The sequence below is a fragment of the Balaenoptera musculus genome, chromosome 19 (genome assembly GCF_009873245.2).
Source record: "Balaenoptera musculus isolate JJ_BM4_2016_0621 chromosome 19, mBalMus1.pri.v3, whole genome shotgun sequence".
In the NCBI taxonomy this organism is placed as follows: domain Eukaryota; kingdom Metazoa; phylum Chordata; class Mammalia; order Artiodactyla; family Balaenopteridae; genus Balaenoptera; species Balaenoptera musculus.
In genome coordinates, this window is record NC_045803.1 from 42305316 (window position 1) to 42324715 (window position 19400).

At 47.4% G+C, this 19400-nt stretch overlaps 1 protein-coding gene across 3 annotated transcripts in view; it reads left to right on the forward strand.

Moving 5' to 3' along the window:
- PRMT7 (protein arginine methyltransferase 7) overlaps positions 1 to 19400 on the forward strand; it is a 52392-nt gene that overhangs the window by 26767 nt on the left and 6225 nt on the right. For 2 of the 3 annotated variants that reach the window (XM_036834818.1, XM_036834817.1), the window contains exons 6-14: positions 4535 to 4647; positions 8560 to 8801; positions 8999 to 9179; positions 12559 to 12686; positions 13099 to 13234; positions 14241 to 14324; positions 14714 to 14761; positions 15441 to 15530; positions 19219 to 19380. In XM_036834818.1, coding sequence (XP_036690713.1) covers positions 4535 to 4647; positions 8560 to 8801; positions 8999 to 9179; positions 12559 to 12686; positions 13099 to 13234; positions 14241 to 14324; positions 14714 to 14761; positions 15441 to 15530; positions 19219 to 19380 — 1184 coding nt within the window. The remainder of the gene's footprint in view (positions 1 to 4534; positions 4648 to 8559; positions 8802 to 8998; positions 9180 to 12558; positions 12687 to 13098; positions 13235 to 14240; positions 14325 to 14713; positions 14762 to 15440; positions 15531 to 19218; positions 19381 to 19400) is intronic. The other variant, XM_036834819.1, reaches the window with a different exon arrangement.

The window sequence follows — 19400 nt, forward strand, 5'->3', positions numbered from 1 at the left end:
TTACCGAGCCTGTGTGCCACAACTACTGAAGCCTGTACACCTAGAGCCCGTGCTCCGCAACAAGAGAAGCCACTGCAATGAGAAGCTCGTGCACTACAACGAAGAGTAGCCCCCGCTTGCCACAACTAGAGAAAGCCCGCAACTAGAGAAAGCCTGTGTGCAGCAACGAAGACCCAATGCAGCCAAAAATAAATAAATAAATAAATAAATAAATAAATAAATAAATAAATAAATAAATAAATTTAAAAGAAAAAAGAAAAGAAGCATCTACCTAAAGTCAACATTTTTCTCCCATTTGAGAATCATATTTTTTATGGAGAATCGGAAACATTTACAAAAGAAGGGATTAGTATACCCTGTATTTATTTTTAAAGCATAACATACATATAGAAGAGTGCACAGATCATCCCATTTTTAATCAACATTATTGAGGTATAATTCATGTAAAGTAGATACACCCATTTGAAGTGTATAGTTTGAGTTTTAACAAATGTAAACACACTTGTAACCACTTCCACCATCAAGATACTAGAATGTCTCCATCACGCTCCAAGAGATTCCTCATGACTCTTCGCAGTCATTCCCCCCCATATCCCTGGCCCTAGGCACCCACTGATCTGCTTTCTTCAATATAGATTAGATTGGCCTTTTCTAGAATTTTGAATAAGTGAAATTGTACAGTGTGTACTCTTTTGTGCCTGCTTTCTTTTCTGTAGCACAGTGCTTTTGAGTTTTGTCCACAGTGTTTTATGTAAAAAGCATTCATTTCCTTCTGTTACTGAGCAGCACTCCATGTGTGTACATCCCATAATCCGTTCATCCCTTCACCTATTGATGGACATGAGTAGTTTCTTGGATTGGTCTTTGGGTTCACTGATCTTTTCTTTTGTGGTGTTTGATCTGCTGTCAAGCATATCTACTGAACTTTTCATTTCTGATACTGTATTTTTCATCTCTGAAAGTTCCCTTTGATTCTTTTTTACAACTCCCGTTGTTCTATATGTTCATGTGTTCCTTTAAATAGTTAACATATTTATATTAGCTGTTTTAACATCCTTCTTTTCCACTGCCTCTCTCTGTCTTCTCTGGGTTTGTTCTATTGACTAATATTTATCCTGGTTTTGGGTCCTGTTTTCCTTCTTTGTGTGTCTAGTAATTTTTATTTGAAGGTTGTGTATATTGGGAGATTGGCATTGCTAAGTGCTGAGTTTTGTTTTCTTCCCTTAAAAGCTTTGTCTGGCATGCAGTTGGGTTTCTTGCAGATCAGTTTGATCCTTTCAAGGCTTGTTTTTAAGCTTTGTTGGAGCAGGGTTAGAATAGCTTTAAGACAGGGTTTCTCAACTGCAGCACTGTTGACATTTTGAGCCTGATAATTCTTTGCTGGGAGAGTTGTCCTGTGCATTGTGGGATATTTACCACTGGCCTCTAACCGGTAGAAGCCCATAGCACCTCCCTCCCCCACACCATTTGTGTCAACAAAAAATGTCTCCAGACATTGCCAAATGTGCCAGGTGTGTGTAGGGGGGTGGGGGCAAAGCTCCCCCTATTGAGAACCCTTGTTCTAAGCCTGCTTTAGCCACACTAGTACAGCGTGACCTTTCTGGGGTCTCTGCTGAGTGCCTGGGCGCTGGCTAATCAGAACTAGAATGTTTCTTAGTCCTCTGAGCTCTGGCAGTTGTTCACCTTATAGCTACATGGTCATCCTTTGCCCAGCCTTCTAGAGGCTTTGCCTGTGTGTGTGTGACTATAGTCAGCAAGAGACATGAGGGGAACCCTCTGCAGATTTCTGAAGCCCTTTTTCTGTGTAACTTCCTGTCCGGCTCTCTCCCTGAAGTGTAGCCTCCTCCACTCCCTTGAATGCTTTGCTGTCTCCTTATTCAGCAAGACACTTTGCTTGGCCTCTCACTCTGTGTACCGAGTACCATGGTCTGGAAAGTGCCTGCTGGCTGGAAGCCAGGGCAGTAGTAGAGGTCACTTTGTTTCCCATTGTTCAACGTCTAAAACCACTTGTTTCATATATTTTGCCAGGTTTTCTAGTTGATTATGGTGGTGGATAAGTCTGATCCCAGTTACTCCATTTTGGCCCGAGATCTTGAGAGCACGGAGACTCACCTGCCGAGCAGCCTTTGCCGTGTCACTCATCTGTGCTCTGCCCTGTGCCTCCTCCAGGCTGTGTGTTGTTCACGCCAGGCCCCTCATGTTTCTTAATATTTTTCTATGTAGTGCTTATGACTGCAATAATGAAGTAATTATGTAATTATGTATTTAATGTCTGTATCCCCACACAGCTGAAGCATCCTGAGCTCATGGACTGTGTAGTCTTATTAATTATTCCATTCCATAACTTGGCACAGGGCCTGGCACATGAAAGAATTCAGTCATATTTGTTTAGTGAGTAGATTGTTAGCTTTGCTTGGTCCTTAACCCCTTGTAAATGGGACTTTGTTTCTACTTCTTCAACTTGACAAGTGGCTTCCTCACTGCCCGGGCTGATGGTCTTTTCCCTGCTTTACAAACACTGCAGCTTTGGTACTTCTGCCATTCAGTCCTTCTGAAAACTTTCCCTTCCCAGGCCTCAGTGACATCTCCCAGTCTTGGTTCTCCTTTGCAGCTTCGTTTTTGCTCCCAAATGCATATTTCCAAGCTTGTGTTCTGAGCCCTTTTAAAAAATGGCGTCTGAGTTTGTTGCCTAGTCTCCAGAGACGGATTACATGCTGAGACGTGTAGCAGCCGACTTGGGGTGGCATTTATTCATTCATCCAGTCATTTGGTGAAGACTTCTGAGGCACCTGGGGTAACTGCCCCTCCTCTGGCTCCCCCTGCACCCTCTGTACCCTTCTACATTAGTACTCACAGGCTCTCAAAAAGTATTTGTTGAAATTCATTAGATCATAAAGCTTTATTTTTGAAGCAGATTTGGGCAATAAATCATTTTAAGTTACATAATTGGCTTAAAAATTATTCAGAAGGTAGAATTGGTAGGGCTTGGTGATTGATTAGATGTAGGGTGACAAAAGGGAGGAATCAAGAACTTAGCTAACATTTGCTGACTGTTACTGGGCTCTCGGCGTTGTTCGAGGCACTGGGGTGCAATGGTGAACAGGCCAGTCAGGGTTCTGGTTCTCCTGGAGCTGGTCAGTGATGCCCAGGTTTCAGGACTGTGTGACTGGTGGTGCCGTTCATTGAGAAGAAATGTTGGACAGAGAAGCAGGTGTGTGCAAGTGGGGTGGTTGGCTTAGTATGGGACAGTGTATTTCAGTTGCAGTTTGGCATGATATCAGAGAGGATGGGCAGTGACCCGGGAGGGTGGTCTCTGTGCCAGGAGGCAGAAGTTTCTTCTCAGCCTCCTTTCACGTTGTGCTGCCATTGAGAACACGTGTACTTCATAGGAACTGGATAGGTTTTACCTTTGTTATTTGAAACACCACCAGGTGAAGCAGATCTTGTAACCTACCACTCTTTTACAGATGAGGTGACTTATGGTCAGGACTGAGGGTTTAAGGCTAGAAAGTGGGATCCAGGCCCAGCTCTCTATGACTCAAGGTTCAAGCTCTCTCTACTGCGTCCTTCTTTGAACCTCTTAATGCTGCTCTTTTCTTGCTTCATCTGTGATACTTGTCTTCTGTGTAGGGAAGATGAGTGGGCTTTGTCAGATTGTAATTCATGAGCCATTAGGAGTGTTTACAGTTAATTCTCCCTGATGAATACCCCTTCCAAAGTCAGTTTTATCTCACCTCATTAAAAATTGTAATTGTAGAAGTAACATTACTTTACATTATATTATAGAGGTTTAAAAAATAGAGTTAACAGAAAGACCTTCCATAATCCTACTGTCCTTAAAAAACTGTTATTTGGGGGATTGTTTGGTAGCAAGAAACTAACTTGATTAAGGGGGATTTAGTGTAAGGAACTGGGGTTTCTGAATCCTGGATCTCAGTTGTATCATTGGGTATCAGTGGAATCAGCCTCTCTCTTGCTTTAGTTTTCTCCCCCTCTCTGCAGCCTAGAAATATCTGAAGTACCAGCATTCAGTTTTTGCTTTTCAAATAATTTTTGCTAATTTAATAGTTAATAGTTTAATTGTTTGTATCTCTCTAATTGCTAATAAGAATGAAAATTTCTTCATATAGTTGATTGATTTGCTTTCTATTTTGAACTGTCTATTTGTATTTTTGCCTGGTTTTCTTCTTGGGTGTTTGTAGTTTTCTGATCAGTTTTACAAGTCCCTTGCAATGTTAAACACACAGAAAAATTGATAGGGTAGTATGCTGAACACCCATGTTCTCTTAACCAAGACTTAGTCACTCGTTAGCATTTTGATGTGTACATGTCATGTCAATGTGGATTTTATTTTATTTTTTTTGGCTGAACCGTTGAAAAGTCAGTTGCAGACATGATGACACGTCTAAATACTTCAGCATATGTATGTGCTTTCAATTTTAGTGACCTATTAACCTTTTATCTTTTACATATTTGCTGTAAATATTTGTTCCAATCTGTTGCTTGCTTCTGACTGTTTCCTTTTGTTTCTCAGATGGTGACATGCCACGCCGTGCCAACATCCTGATCACGGAGCTGTTTGACACGGAACTGATTGGGGAGGGAGCACTGCCCTCCTATGAACACGCACACAGGCATCTCGTGCAGGTAGGGGACTGAGGGCCTCCTTCGGGCAAATTGCTGGGATCTCAGTTGACTCACACAGCTCTCATTGACACAGTACGCTCTACGTAGCCCGAGCCCTCAGTACCTCTCTGTACACCTTAGGGCACCCTTTGATTCCTACGAGATTCTGATTGTCCTCAATTATGACTTCTGTGCCTCTTGAATGCCAAGTCTTAGTAGGTTAGAGTCAGAAGACTAGAAACTGTCTTCAAATTCAATTCAGCAAACATTCTTTGAATGTCACGTGTGTGTAAGGTGTTCTAGCATCCAGGGAGAAGTATAAGCCATTCTTCTTGCTTCTACATCCACACTAGTCAGCAGTGGTAACGACTTGATGGGCCAAATGGAGAGGTAGGCAGAAGCACCACTGACATTTGGTTTAGGGCTGGTGGAAAAGGTCAAGGGTCAGGAAGGAGATGAGGACATGTGTGGAGAGGGTGGAATTTGGAAAGGCACTGAGGAAAAGGAGAGATGTCCCAGGTGGAGGACCTGTTTGGTAGGTCAGTGGGAACACCAGCCTAAGGTGCTTGTAAGCTTATGTGGAGAATGGGGTAGAGGATAGAAGACCGTGAATGCCAGGCTGTTCCAGATGAAGGAGTTTGGGTGGTGATAATCTTTGGCAGTTTTTTTTTTTTCTTTAGTAAATTTGTTTGTTTATTTTTATTTTTGGCTCTGTTGGGTCTTCGTTGCAGTGCGCAGGCTTTTCTCTAGTTGCGGTGAGCGGGGGCTACTCTCTGTTGCGGTGCGCAGGCTTCTCATTGCGGTGGCTTCTCTTGTTGTGGAGCATGGGCTCTAGGCACGCAGGCTTCAGTAGTTGTGGCACACAGGCTCAGTAGTTGGGGCTTGCGGGCTCTTGAGCGCAGGCTCAGTAGTTGTGGCGCACGGGCTTAGCTGCTCAGCAGCATGTGGAATCTTCCCAGGCCAGGGCTTGAACCCGTGTCCCTTGCATTGGCAGGCAGATTCTTAACCACTGTGCCACCAGGGAAGCCCCGACAGTTGTTTTGAGAAAGGAGAGATATGCTGAAAATGTTAGCTCAGAGATGTTGGTCTTGCTTTTTTATGAACATAAACTGGGAGGTGGAGACTCAGAGGCAAAGGCCGGCTGGGGAGGTGTGAGTGTTTGCTGCTTCTGCTGGCACCTGCCATGTGGGCACTGTTCACATGAGCCCGTAACTGTCTTAGCCTGGGATTCTTTGAGGGGTACTTAGTACCCCTGGAGTGAGGAAGGGGGCTCCTTCCAAGGCATTTGGGGCCAGCGTCCACATTACTCATGTGGTCAGCATGTGATGGTGATCGTCCTCCAGCTCCCCATCCTGCGTGAGATGTCTCGTCGTCTCCAAAATGCAAAATTCTTCCTAGTAACTTTGGTAGAAATTATTTCTATTTCTCCACATTAAAACCATCAATTAGATGAATCCCTGAAATAGAGAACAAGGATATTTAGGATTAATGTTGTCCAATTTGTCTTTCTCTAGTTCATCTAGTAATTAAAGGCGCACTGGCAGCCGTCCTCAGCTTCCTCTCCCAGCTGGCCCGTAGCAGCCGGGTGTGCACTGTCCACTCTGATCCCTGTCCCCGTCTGCCCAGCCTGAGTCTCAACTTGAAGGAGATATGGCGGCACACAGTCTCCATTACCGTGTCCCTTTTCCTGCCACATTGGAGGTCATGGAACTGGGGTGCTGGAGTGTCTGACAGTCCATGTGGTATTGCAGTGACCCAGGAATTGATCTCAGAAGACACATTTATTGGTGCCTTCATTTTGCAGGGCCCTTTTCTGAGTACCAAGAATACGAGGGTGAGCTCCTGGGGAGGAGGTAGGTGGGCAGGTGGTCACAGTACAGTTTGAGGTCCACGCTGATGGTGGTCGGTGGGGTGAGGTCCTGCCCACTCTGGTGGGAGAAGTCGGGGAGGTTGGGGAAGATGAAGCATGAGCTGAGTCAGTCTTGAGAGTGAGCAGGGTTTGGCCTGGCAGCTGGGGGGAGTCACGGCAGAGGAGGTCAGCCTGCACAAAGATGTGAAGATGAGTCAGATTATGGGTGTGTGGGAGGCAGGGTAAGAGAGAAGACTGAAGGGCTGGGCAGGGCCTGACCAAGAAGGGCCCCTGTGCACCAGAAGGCAATGTGGTAGCTCAGAAGGGTGTTTGTTGTTTTTTTTTTAATAGGTGTACAACTTTTTTTTTTTTCCCAGATTTTTTATGTTTTTGGTTTTTTTAAACATTTTTTATTTATTATTTATTTATTATTTTTATTTTTGGCTGCGTTGGGTCTTCATTTCTGTGCGAGGGCTTTCTCCAGTTGCGGCAAGTGGGGGCCACTCTTCATCGCGGTGCGCAGGCCTCTCACTATCGCGGCCTCTCTTGTTGTGGAGCACAGGCTCCAGACGCTCAGGCTCAGTAGTTGTGGCTCACGGGCCCAGTTGCTCCGCGGCATGTGGGATCTTCCCAGACCAGGGCTCGAACCCGTGTCCTCTGCATTGGCAGGCAGATTCTCAACCACTGCGCCACCAGGGAAGCCCCACTCAGAAGGGTTTTAAGCAGAGGATCAGTGTCAGATTTACGCAGGCAGGCATGTGGAGAGCAGCTGGGGTGCAGCACTAGAGGCAGGAAGACTAGTTAGAAGGTGGCTGGAGTTGTCCAGGTGCTGGGCTGAGGTAGGCCTTAGTCAGGGCCATAGAAATGGAACCCAGAGAGGTAGACTCGGGGAGGAGGAAGGTGGTCAAGGACTCCTGTTACTTAGACGTGGAGGCATTGAGGATGATGCCAGGGTTTGAGGTGTAGGTGACTGGCTTGGATGGTGGCGCTCCCTGTTGACTGGGAGGAGGACCAGGCCTGGGAAGGTGGGGGAGAGGTGAAGGTGACTTGTTTGGTTTAGACAGACTTTGAGCTGAGGGTCAGCCAAGTAGAGAGGACTAGGAGGCATTTGGTACATGTATTTGGTAAATGAAGATGGAGTGCTTGAGGTCAAACGGGAGAGTACACGGTGGGAGAAAAAGATGGTCCAGACCAGGTCTCTGGGGAATCCTCTCTGTGAGGGATGGGCAGGGGGAGCACAGCTTTGTGAAGGAGACAGAGTGGGAGAGCAGTGCTTCTCATCCAGAGCCGTGTCTGGAGACAGTTTTGATGTCACAACTGAGAGGTGGTGCTACTGTCATCTCGTGGGTAGAGGCCAGGGATGTTACCAAACATCCCACAATGCACAGAGCAGCCCCCACAGTAAAGGATCACCTGATCCAAAAGGTCACTAGTGCTGAGGTAGAGAAACCCTGTGCTTGTGCTTTCTGTGTGGTAGCAGCTGTGAGTGTCCTCTTCATGTCTGGGCCCCTAGTGCCTGGCGTGTAGAGCGTGTTGGATGAATGAGGCAGAAGGGAAATTGGATGAGGGACTGCAGCCAAAGCCAAGTGAGGAGAGTGGTCGGCAGTGCCAGGTGAGGCCAGGAGGTCAGGTCGGTTGAGGATGGACACTTGTCCATTGGGCTGTGCAGTAAGAAGGTTCTGGTGTCTGGGTGAGAGCTACACTGAAGGGAAGCTTGGAGCTCAGTGCCAGGATTACTGCTTAGCAGGAAGACTTAGACTCTTCACAGTTGGTGTGGGAGTTAATCAGCATGATGACAGTTAAGGTTTATTTTTGAAATATTCAAGAGTGTCAGGTAGCTAGGAACTTACCTGACATAAGTCGTCCTAGGCATAATGTGTATTCTTTCTGAAATCTGGTTTCTTCTGTTCCCAAGGGCATTGGCTGAAAACAGTTCACTGTCCTAATAGTGATAAGGCATTAGATGTTACTAAACCTGCCTAATATTAGGAAATAAATCTCTTTTGCTCAATGGGAATTACTGTGGGTCAACGTAACTGGTTATTTTTTTGTTCTTTTGTTTTACTTTTTTAATATAAACTTAGGAAAATTGTGAGGCAGTGCCTCACAGAGCAACCGTCTACGCGCAGCTGGTGGAGTCCAGGAGGATGTGGTCATGGAACAAGCTGTTTCCCATCCGTGTTCAGACCAGCCTTGGAGAGCAAGTCATCGTCCCCCCCTTGGAACTGGAGAGGTGTCCTGGCGCGCCCTCTGTCTACGACATTCAGCTGAACCAGGTGTCTCTCACTGACTTCACTGTCCTCAGCGACGTGCTGCCTATGTTCAGGTACCAAGGAGCCACCCAGGGTCATGGTGTTTGGAGACACTTGGTGAATTGCGGTCTTTGGCAGTTCTTTTTGAGTTCATTTTGACATCAGGAGTCCATTGCAAACAAGTCTCATTGCTGGTGAGGTCACCATAAATGCTTAAAGATGGAGTGTGTGAGCTTAAAATATGCTTCAGTTCCTGAATATTCTTCCACAGTGTGGACTTCAGCAAGCAAGTCAGTAGCTCAGCAGCCTCCCATAGCAGGCAGTTTGAACCTCTGGCATCTGGCCAAGCTCAGGTGGTTCTCTCCTGGTGGGATATTGAAATGGACCCTGAGGGGAAGATCAAGTGCACCATGGCCCCCTTCTGGGCACACTCGGATCCAGAGGAGCTCCAGGTAAGAGGCAGGGGCTGAGCACGTTTTCGTGGAAATCAGGAAACTTGTCCACTTTTGGTCCTGGGAAAGGAGCATGTTGAATCTTAGATTCCTAAGAATTTAGGGCTTCCCTGGTGGCGCAGTGGTTGGGAGTCCGCCTGCCAATTCAGGGGACATGGGTTCGAGACCTGGTCCGGGAAGATCCCACATGCCATGAGGCAACTAAGCCCGTGCACCACAACTACTGAGCCTGCGCTCCAGAGCCCGCGAGCCACAACTACTGAAGCCCAAGCGCCTAGAGCCTGTGCTCTGCAACAAGAGAAGCCACCGCAATGAGAAGCCTGCGCACCACAATGAAGAGTAGCCCCAGCTTTCCTCAACTAGAGAAAAACCTGCACGCAGCAACGAAGGCCCAACGCAGCCAAAAATAAATAAAATAAAATAAATACATTTATTAAAAAAAAAAAAAATAGAATTTAGAGTTAGAAGGGACTATGTCAGAATCAGTGTCAAAGAAGAGTTTAAAAGAAAAAAAAGCAAGGCTAGCTGTAGTAAGATATAAGATAGACTTCTCAGGCCAAGTTCATGGTCAGCACCAGCGGTCACAGTGAGCCATAGGGCAGCTTTGGTGTGCTGGCTCTCCCCTCGTCCTGGTACAGCCACTCTTAGACCTGCCCACCGAGTAATCCAGGGGTCCTCAGATTAGCTTGTGATAGAGAGCTACAGCCTGTCTACAGCCGCATTTTCTGTGGCCTCAAAATCTACCTTCTTAAAAAAAAAAAAAAATCTACCTTCTTCAGCTCCATGGAAAGTGGGGAGGATGTGAACTACAGAAAAGGAAATACATATTATATTCCTTTTTCTTTAAAAATATTTTTTAAAATTAATTTTATTTATTTATTTATTTTTCGGCTGTGTTGGGTCTTTGTTGCTGCGCACGGGCTTTCTCTAGTTGAGGCGAGCAGGGGCTACTCTTTATTGCAGTGCACTGGCTTCTCACTGCAGTGGCTTCTCTTGTTGCAGAGCACAGGCTCTAGGCGCGCGGGCTTCAGTAGTTGTGGCTCGCAGGCTCTAGAGCGCGGGCTCAGTACCTGTGGCACATGGGCTTAGTTGCTCCACGGCACGTGGGATCTTCCCAGACCAGGGCTCGAACCCGTGTCCCCTGCATTGGCAGGTGGATTCTTAACCACTGCGCCACCAGGGAAGTCCAAGAACCATGCAGATTTAAACTGCAGTGAAATACTGTTTCTCACGTATTAGTGAATAAAGTTCAGAGTTTGCACACTGTTGGTGGAGCCGTGGGGCAGCTCAGGAGGGTGCTCACCAGAGCGTTGTGGAGTGCAGCAAGGCCCACAGTCTGTCAGGATGGGAAGTGATGCCCCTTCTAGGCATTTAGGCTCTGGATGGAGCTGCATATGTGTAGAATGACGTGTGTGCCAGGATACTCACGGCATCCCTGATTAAATAGAAAAGACTGGAACAACCTAGAGGCCACCAGCAGGGACTGGCTAAGTCCATTTTCCTGCATCCACTCAGAGGGTGAGGTGGCTCTCTCTGCACTGATGTGGAACAATCTCAAGGATAGATCAAGTGAAACAACAAGAGGCGCAGAACAGTGTGTGCTATGCCAACGTTGGTGTTATTAAAAATAAGAATATATGTGTTTATGAGCTTTTATGTGTGGTGCATGTATGTAAGGGTATCATGGGAAGAATTCACAGAAATTGGTAAAAATGGTTGCTTCTGGGAAGGGAGCTGGAGGTTAGGGGTGGAAAGGAAACTTATTTTTCACTCCATGACCCTTTTATATCTTTTGAGTTTTCTCTCATGTGCATGTATTATCTACCCCTCTGTACACAAACACAAGAAAAGTGGGAAAGGAGCTTCAGGACCAAGGAATCAAACGTTGCCTCCACCTGGGAGGCCTTGGGCACTGTCCTCTGTGTGTTCTGACTTCCTGTTACCACTTGCTGGGCACTGGCTTTGTTTTGACTGCTCAGCTGCTGGTTCTGGGTGTATACATGGTGACTTCAGGGGAAGGCCTTAGCATCTCATCCTGCTCCCTGAGTTACTGCTTAGGCCAAAGGGTCATGACTGCTGTGGGATTTCGGTCAGTCCTCCTGGGCCCTTTGAGCTGCCCCGGCTCCACTCTAGGAGTGTGGTGATTGCAAAATTAGCATAAGAATTTCATTAAAATGTTAATACTTCTCATTTGTATATCTTCAAAGTGCTTCTATGTGTATTTTCTCCTTGAATCCTCATATAAGACATGCTGGGTAACCACACAAAGCCGGCCCCAATGAGGGGAGCAGGGCCTCAGGTGTAGGCAGCCTTGGTGGGTGCTTGTCCCCAGGTGTCCTGACTGTGGGGCTTGTGTCCTTCCTCTACCAGTGGTGACTTTTGGACTGTTTCGAATTTGAAGAGCTGCTAATGAATCTCCCTCATGACTTCACTAAACTGCTTTTGATCAGCCTCAGACAGTGGACTCTGGCTATCATAGCTCTTTAGCATTAAGACCTGCGAGGCTGGTGTGTGGGAGGGACATGGTGACAGGGAGGCACTGTGGGAGCTCAGGAGGGGTCAGGGAGGCATAGTGAAGAATGAATAACAGGTTTTAGAGAATCTTTTTTTTCCTCCTTGTTAATGTTTAGTTTTTCCAGATTGTATCTGGTTAGATTTTAATTTTCTAGCTTTTACATTCAAATAGACATCTTAGATAGATGGGAATGTCATTCACCTGTCTTTAAGTTAAGTTCAAGATCAGTTAGGATAGAATGTGTTGACTGAAAAAAAAAAAAAAACCACAGTGTGAGAGTTGTGACTTAACTTTATTTGAAGCCAGATGAGGACTGTAGCCTGGGAGACAGCCTCTCAGCTCTGAGGAGCTACTCTGAAGAGGTGTGGGTGGGGGCAGGAGGTCAGTATAGATATGATTTTAGTGGAGGGGAGATACTTGCAATCAAGTATACATTTTGGCAGAAGGTTCCTGCTAGTCACGAGAAGGTTACTGCTAGTCACGAACGTCTCTGTTAATGAATTTAGTGTTTTTCTAGATATGAGAAGACACACACACACACACACACACACACACACACACACACACACACACGACACACGGCACACGGCAGAGGCTGGAGTCCCCTCCCCTGAGCCCACCTTGAAGACCACTGCCCTAGGCCACGTTCTATCTTTCTGAAGCCAGCAGTGTTCCAGCAAGATTTTGAACCTTTAGCCTCTCTGACTTGAGGATTTTCTTCTTTATCTCTTTGGCCATAGTAGCTATCTATAGTCCACACAGTGGTTTCCCTGCAAATTGATTTTTGACTTGGGTTTTGGCCCCCGGATTAGATGCATTGCTCTTGTTGCAGCTTGGTGATAGCTGATTCTCTTCCTGTTTCAGTGGCGCGACCACTGGATGCAGTGTGTGTACTTCCTGCCAGAAGAGGAGCCAGTTGTCCAGGGCTCAGCCCTCTGCCTGGTCGCCCACCACGACGACTACTGTGTGTGGTACAGCCTCCAGAGGACCAGGTGTGCCCCGAGCCTCACTGGGTGGGGCACTGGGCTTGTGACACTGTGCCTTTATATAAATTCCCTGTACGGACCCTGTAGAGGTTTGAGTGGGCACATTCGTATCTGAACAGAATAAGAGCGGAAGTTTGTGACTGGGTATTTCAGTGCCTGTTTGTGTGTACTCAGAAGAGGCTCCCTTAGTGGCAGGACCCCCATTTGGAGTAGATATATATGAAAAGCCTTGAATTGGAGGGCCCTCCGACGTCTGACGCCCACTCCACAGCCAGTGCCTAGACTCATGCCCCCTAGAGGACCATGGGTGTGTCCCCTCTCCATCTTGATTTCCCTGGGGCAGGTCCCTGTGCTGTGCCTTCATGCTCGCTGGTGCCTAGCAGGTCATCACCCTGTGTCTGTTCATTTCCTGGCCCAGCCCCGAAAAGGATGGGAGAGCCCACTCAGCACGCCCTGTGTGTGACTGCCAGGCTCACCTGCTCTGGAACCGGCCTCGATTTGGAGAGATCAATGATCAGAACAGAACTGATCAGTACGTCCAGGCCCTGAAGACGGTAAGTGTCCAGCCCCTTAGGTGGTTGTAGGCCAGGAGGGGTTTGTCCCATGGACCCGACCGAGCTCATTGCTCACTTATGATTAGCTGGTTTTGTTTTCTGTGCTCCCTTCTCTGTCCATGAGTGGCTTCAGCCGGCTCCTTCTGGGCGGGCATTCGGTCAGAGGCCTGGGAGCTTGTTTCTGGACTACCTGAGGGCTTGTTCTCTGCTCTTCTATGGGAGCCTCCCCCTGGCCCCTGCCTTTGTCCCTCTGGACACTTTGCCTTTATGGTCACCAGCAATTCCTTTGGGTGATCCTTGTGGATTCAGCCATCCCATTATTCCTCTCATCTGCTGCTTCCTTTCTAAAATTTTCTAGAATGTAAATATTGTCATGTAACTCTCCTGAAAGACTTTGCTCCCTGCTGCCTGTGGAAGGTGTCTCTCAGCCTGGGGACCACACACAAGGTTTGGACGGCAGTCTCTGGACCCCTTGGAGTCATATGCAGAAAAATATGTGTGCGTGTGTGCACATGCATGCATTTTTGGGGGGAGGGAGGGTCCCAACCATCCTAAGTTTCTCTCAGAGGGGTCTGTTGACCCATAAAGGCATTCCTGCTTTGGGGAGTCATTTGACATGCCCACGGCTTTCTGTGCTGTGACCAGGTAGGGAAGAGGCCTGTGGTCATGGATTGGGAGGTTGCCTCTGATAAACAGGGCAGCCCTTCAGCTGGGCCTTCTAGGACGGCTTGAGGACAGTCTTTCCTGATGGTGGGGAGAGGGGAGGGAGGTGGGTGTGTTGGAGGGGGGTGCTGGTTACCACCTGGGCCTGGGAGGCAGGTATGACTGGTGTTAGGGCATAGGAAGATCCAGCTGGGCCGTGTAGGGGATAGAGTGAGGAGGAGATCAAGACTGAATAATCACAGAGTGAGTTAGAGGGTCAGATGGGAAATGTTCCTGTCAGTTTGTCAACAGGAATTTCTTGACGTTGTAAGAAAATCTGTGCTGAGGTTGTTCTTTTCTGCAGGTGCTTAAGCCGGACGGTGTCTGCCTGTGCGTCAGTGATGGCAGTCTGCTCTCCATGCTGGCCCATCACCTTGGGGCAGAGCAGGTACTGGACATGTGCCTTCTACCAAGTTCCTGACGGCCGCTCTTGAGTTCGGGTGTCATGTGGTCTGGGTACACGGTTTTGTGACTAAAGCTCTTTCAAGTGCAGCTGCCACATATGTGGCGGGAGTGCTTGCGTTGGTGGCTGAGGGGTTGTTGCCTCGTGTGCGGGCAGGAGTCAGGCTATAGCTGTTGCCCCATCGCCACAGCTCCCGGGTCTGAGTCTGCCACCTCGCTAGGCTCAGCGCAGAATGTTGTACTGTCCCAGGGGGATAATGAGCACAGGTAGAGTTAGTTAGATGTTGTCCTCTGCCTTGCAGTTGCATTTTAATCTTTGTTTTCTTTCTCTGTTAAGTGCATCTCCTACAACTAATGGCATGGTATCCTCTTCAGGTATTTACGATAGAGAATTCAGCAGCTTCTCATAGACTGATGAAAAAAGTAAGTGATAATTGTTGTTACTGAAATAATGAGGGGACCTGTGGGGCCTGCCTTCCTGAGTCTGGGATTGATCGCTTTGAAGCAGTGCTGGTACCAAGGGAACTGGGAGAAGTAGCAGCTGCCAGTGAAGTTCTTGTGACTCCTGAGTCGAGAGCTGGCCTGGAAGTCTTCTAGGGCTGTCATTGAATAGCAGTGAGCGTTTAAACTCTACTTTGTTTTTTGTGGCTGACGAAGTGTAGGCTTCTCTCCTCACTTCACATATAAAACTAAAAAAAACTAAAATCTTTGTGGTGATAGAAACTGAATTTGAGATTTTGTTCTGGGCACCAGCGCCCACGGAGTCACTGCTTCACAAACTGACCTGCTGGTTGGTTCTGTGACAGTGTTTTCTTCCCTCCTGGCCAGTGATTCCCTCTCTGAAGGACAACCTACCTCCACCAGAACTCCAAGCCTACAGCTAAGTCTTGCCAGTGTGCCTGCAAGAGAAATTTCTTTTGCTCTTATGACATTTTGCTCCTGATCTCATCTGAGGTCTGTAGGAGGCCTTTGGATGGGAGAAGTTCTGCAAAGCAGCTGAAAGTGGTGCTCCAGAACTATTTGGCCAGAGAACTGCACACAGATAAAGCAACTGAGATGTTCTTTTTCTGGACAAAAACAATAGTTTTGTTTTCTCTCTAAGATCTTTAAGGCTAACCACTTGGAAGATAAAATTAATATAATAGAGAAACGGCCTGAATTATTAACACCTGCAGACTTGGAGGGTAAAAAGGTAAGTAGTGAGTGCTCTACATTTGCTCTGGACAGCACGGCTCTGAGACAGCCCGACTGCCCCCTTCTCCGGACCTCACTTTGTGTCCCCCAGTCACTCACCAGCTAAGAACTTGCCGCTGTTGAGGGTGTGGTGAGGTTTGCAGAGATGCCTGCTGAGCAATACTTGCACAGCTCTCAAGTGGCTAATGGCCTGCTCCTTCAGCAACAGCAGACGGGCTCTGCTGGGAGCGACTTCGGCACATCGTGTCCCCTCCCTTTTCCCTTCACAGCACTGCTGTGCACGCTTCCGGCCTCCCATCTGTTCCTCAGTCCCCCGTGTGCCTCCGAACTGCTCCCGGCCCTCAGTAACCTTAGCTACTAGACACGGTCTCCCTGCCGGCTTCATCTCCCTGGGCCTCCTGCACCCTCACAACAGGGGCCTCTCCCTCCTCAACATACTTCTCTTTAGGCCCTTAAGAGGCGCCTTTCCAGGGTTTCCTCTTCTCTTTCTCGCTGCTCCTTCTCAGTCCTTCATCGGTCTCTCTTCCTTCACTTGATCCTTCCCTGCAGGCGTCCTTGGTGCTCTCTCCTTGTCTGTCCTCTCCTCTTCCGTTGCATCTCCTCTCAGGACCATCACATCCCTTCCCATGTGGGAATCGTGGATGTCCAAGCCGGGTCTTCAAATCTCACATATCCCACAGGCCCTTCAAGCTGGAACCTGTCATCTTTCTTGCCAACTTTTTTTTTAACCCTTTTATTGAGATACAATTGACATACCATAAAATTAACCCATTTCAAGTGTACAATTTGAAGATTTTTTAGTAAATATACAGAATTATATAACTGTCACACTGTCTAGTTCTAGAACTTTCATCACCCAGCCCCTAGGCCCAGGCAGCCACTGATGTGGTTTCTGTCTCTGTAAATTTGCCTTTTCTTGGCATTTCATGTGAGTGGAATAATACAATATGTGGTCTTTTGTGTCTGGCTTATTTCACTGTTCATGGCTGAAAGGTTCATCTGTGTTGTAGAATGTGTCAGTATTTTGTTCCTTTTCAATGCTGAGTAGTATTCCAGGGTATGACTGTGTGATATTTGGTTTACCCATTCACTTGTTGGTGGACATTTGAATTGTTTCCAGTTTTTGACTATTATGAATAATGCTACTGTGAGCATGGGTATGTTAAGTCTTTGTGAGGGTTTGTGTTTTTTGGTTCCCTTAGATACCTAGGCTTGGAATTGCTGGATTGTGTGATATTTTTGTTTAACTTTTTTTTTTTTTTTTGGCTGCGCCATATGGCTTGTGAGATATTAGTTCCCTGACCAGGGATTGAACCTGGGCCCTCAGCAGTGAAAGTGCCGAGTCCTAACCAGTGGACCTCCAGGGAATTCACTGTTTAACTTTTAAATAAACTACTAAACTGTTATCCAAAGTGGGTATACCATTTTACATCCCAGCCAGTAATGTATGAGAGTTCCAGTTTCTCCATATCTTTACCAACACTTCGTATTGTCTTTTTTTTTTTTAGTATAGCCATTTTAGTGGGTGTGTGGTGATGTCTCGTAGTTTTGATTTGTGTTTGCCTAATGACTAGTAATGTTGAACACCTTTTCATGTGCTTATTAGCTATTCTATGTCTTGTTTAGTGAAATATCTATTTAAGCCTTTTGCCTGTTTTCTTCCCATGCCTTTTTTTTAAGAACAGCTTTCTTTCTGAGATACGGTTCATACAGCAAAGAAATTTAAAGTGTACAGTTCAGTGATTTAGTATATTCATAAGATTATGCAACCATCACCACAGTCAATTTTAGAACATTTTCATCACCCAGAAAGAAACTCCTTGCCCATTAGCAGTCACTCCCTATTTATCCCCAGCCTCCCAGCCCTAGGCAGCCACTAGCCTGTTTTCCTTCTGTATGGATGTGCCAGTTCTGGACATTTCATATAAATGGAATCATGCGACGTATAGTCCTTCGTAGGTGGCTTCTTTCAAAGTTCGTTCATGTAACAGCATAAATCAATACTTCATTTCTTTTTGCTGCTGAATAATACTCCACTGTATGGCTATACCACATTTTATTTGTCCATACTGATGGACGTTTATTTATCCATATTGATGGACAGTTGATGGACATTTGGGTGGTTTCTCCTTTTTGGCTACCATGAAGGATGCTGCTCTGATCATTCGTGTACAAGTTGCTCTTTCTTTCCCTTAAAGATGAGGATTAAAAAGATATTTAGGGAATTCCCTGGCGGTCCAATGGTTAGGACTCCACGCTTCCACTGCAGGGGGCATGAGTTCAGTCCCTGGTTGGGGAACTAAGATCCCACAAGCCGCACGGCACGGCCGAAAAAAAAAAAGAGAAAGAAGGAAAATTTAAATTCTGAAAGCCATTGATATGGTGCACTGGCTAGACTCCAGGTCACTGTTGAGTAGAAGTGGTGAGAGTGGGCATTCTTGCCTCGATGTTGGGGGGAAGCAGGGAATACACAGGGCCAACCCCTTTCTGTGTTCGTTGTTTCCTTCTGCATCTCTGTCACCTCATCCAGGAACCCATGCGTCATCTTGGACTGGCCCTGTCCTTGATGCCTGTCTGCCTGGGCCCAGCCCTGGGTGGTCTGGCTCCTCAGCATCTGCTGTCTGGTTCTCCTGCCTTTGACACAGACTCCCCCCTCCTTGCCTGGACTGTAGCAGTGCTCGCGCAAGTCATGTCCTGTCCCCAGCTCCACCTGCAGGTCGCCTCCCTACTTCCTGCATACTTCGGGGATATTTCTTTTTTCTTTTTTTCGCCCCACTGCGCGGCTTGTGGGATCTCTCAGTTCCCCAGTCAGGGATTGAACGTGGGCCACAGCAGTGAAAGCCCAGAATCCTAACCACTAGGCCACCAGGGAACTCCTGAGGGATCTTTCTAAAGCACATTTCTTCTCATATTAAACCCTGATTAAAGCTTTTCGTGATCCCCTCTTGCCTCCAGGGCAGAGTCCAGTCCCCTTTACCTGTCATCAGCTGCCTTTGGTGACCTGGCTTCTCTCCACCTCTGTGGCCTCGCTCTTTACCGTCCTACCCAACCGGCTCATCTGACAAGCTCACAAAAGGGCCTTGCTCTCTTTCACACCCCTGCTTTTGCTTCTGCCCATCCCTCTGCCTGTAATCCCTACTCCTTTGCTTTTCTGTCTCCTGTTCATGCATTTATTCATCTAATCAGCAAACCTTCACTGACCATCTGCTCTGGGCCAGGTACTGTGCTGGGAATACTGTGCTGCCACTTCTCTGTCCCTAATTCTGTGGTCTCCGAGCCTGGTGAAGGAGACAGACCAGCGCTGATAATAAATTGTCATGATAAGGCTTTGAGTAGGGTTTACAGGATGCCATCCTGGAAGCCCTTCCCTGTGCTCTTACCTCTAGAGTCTCTCCACGAGCCCCTTCCTTGCTTCTGTCAGAGCTTACCGCACTCTCTGAGGCCGGCCCCCAGCCTTGTCTGCTACCCCTTCCACTCTGCACTCCTGAGGGCAGGGCTCATGTCTGTTTCTCATCTTTGTATCCTCAAGGGCAGGTGCAGACCTTGACATGCTTGTTGACTGACTGACTGACCGCGTGGGTGAGTGAATGAATGAATGAATGTGCCTGTGAAACTTGTAACCTGTCCTTTACTCCTCAGCCGAATCCTTCTGACGCCCTGGTCCCGCTTCTTGCTCTGATCGCCAGGTTTCTCTCCTCCTGGGTGAGCCGTTCTTCACCACCAGCCTGCTTCCGTGGCACAACCTGTACTTCTGGTATGTACGGACTGCTGTGGACAGGCACCTGGCGCCTGGCGCTGTGGTGATGCCCCAGGCTGCCTCGCTGCACATGATGGTCGTGGAGTTCAGGGTAGGCCACCCAGAAGTTTT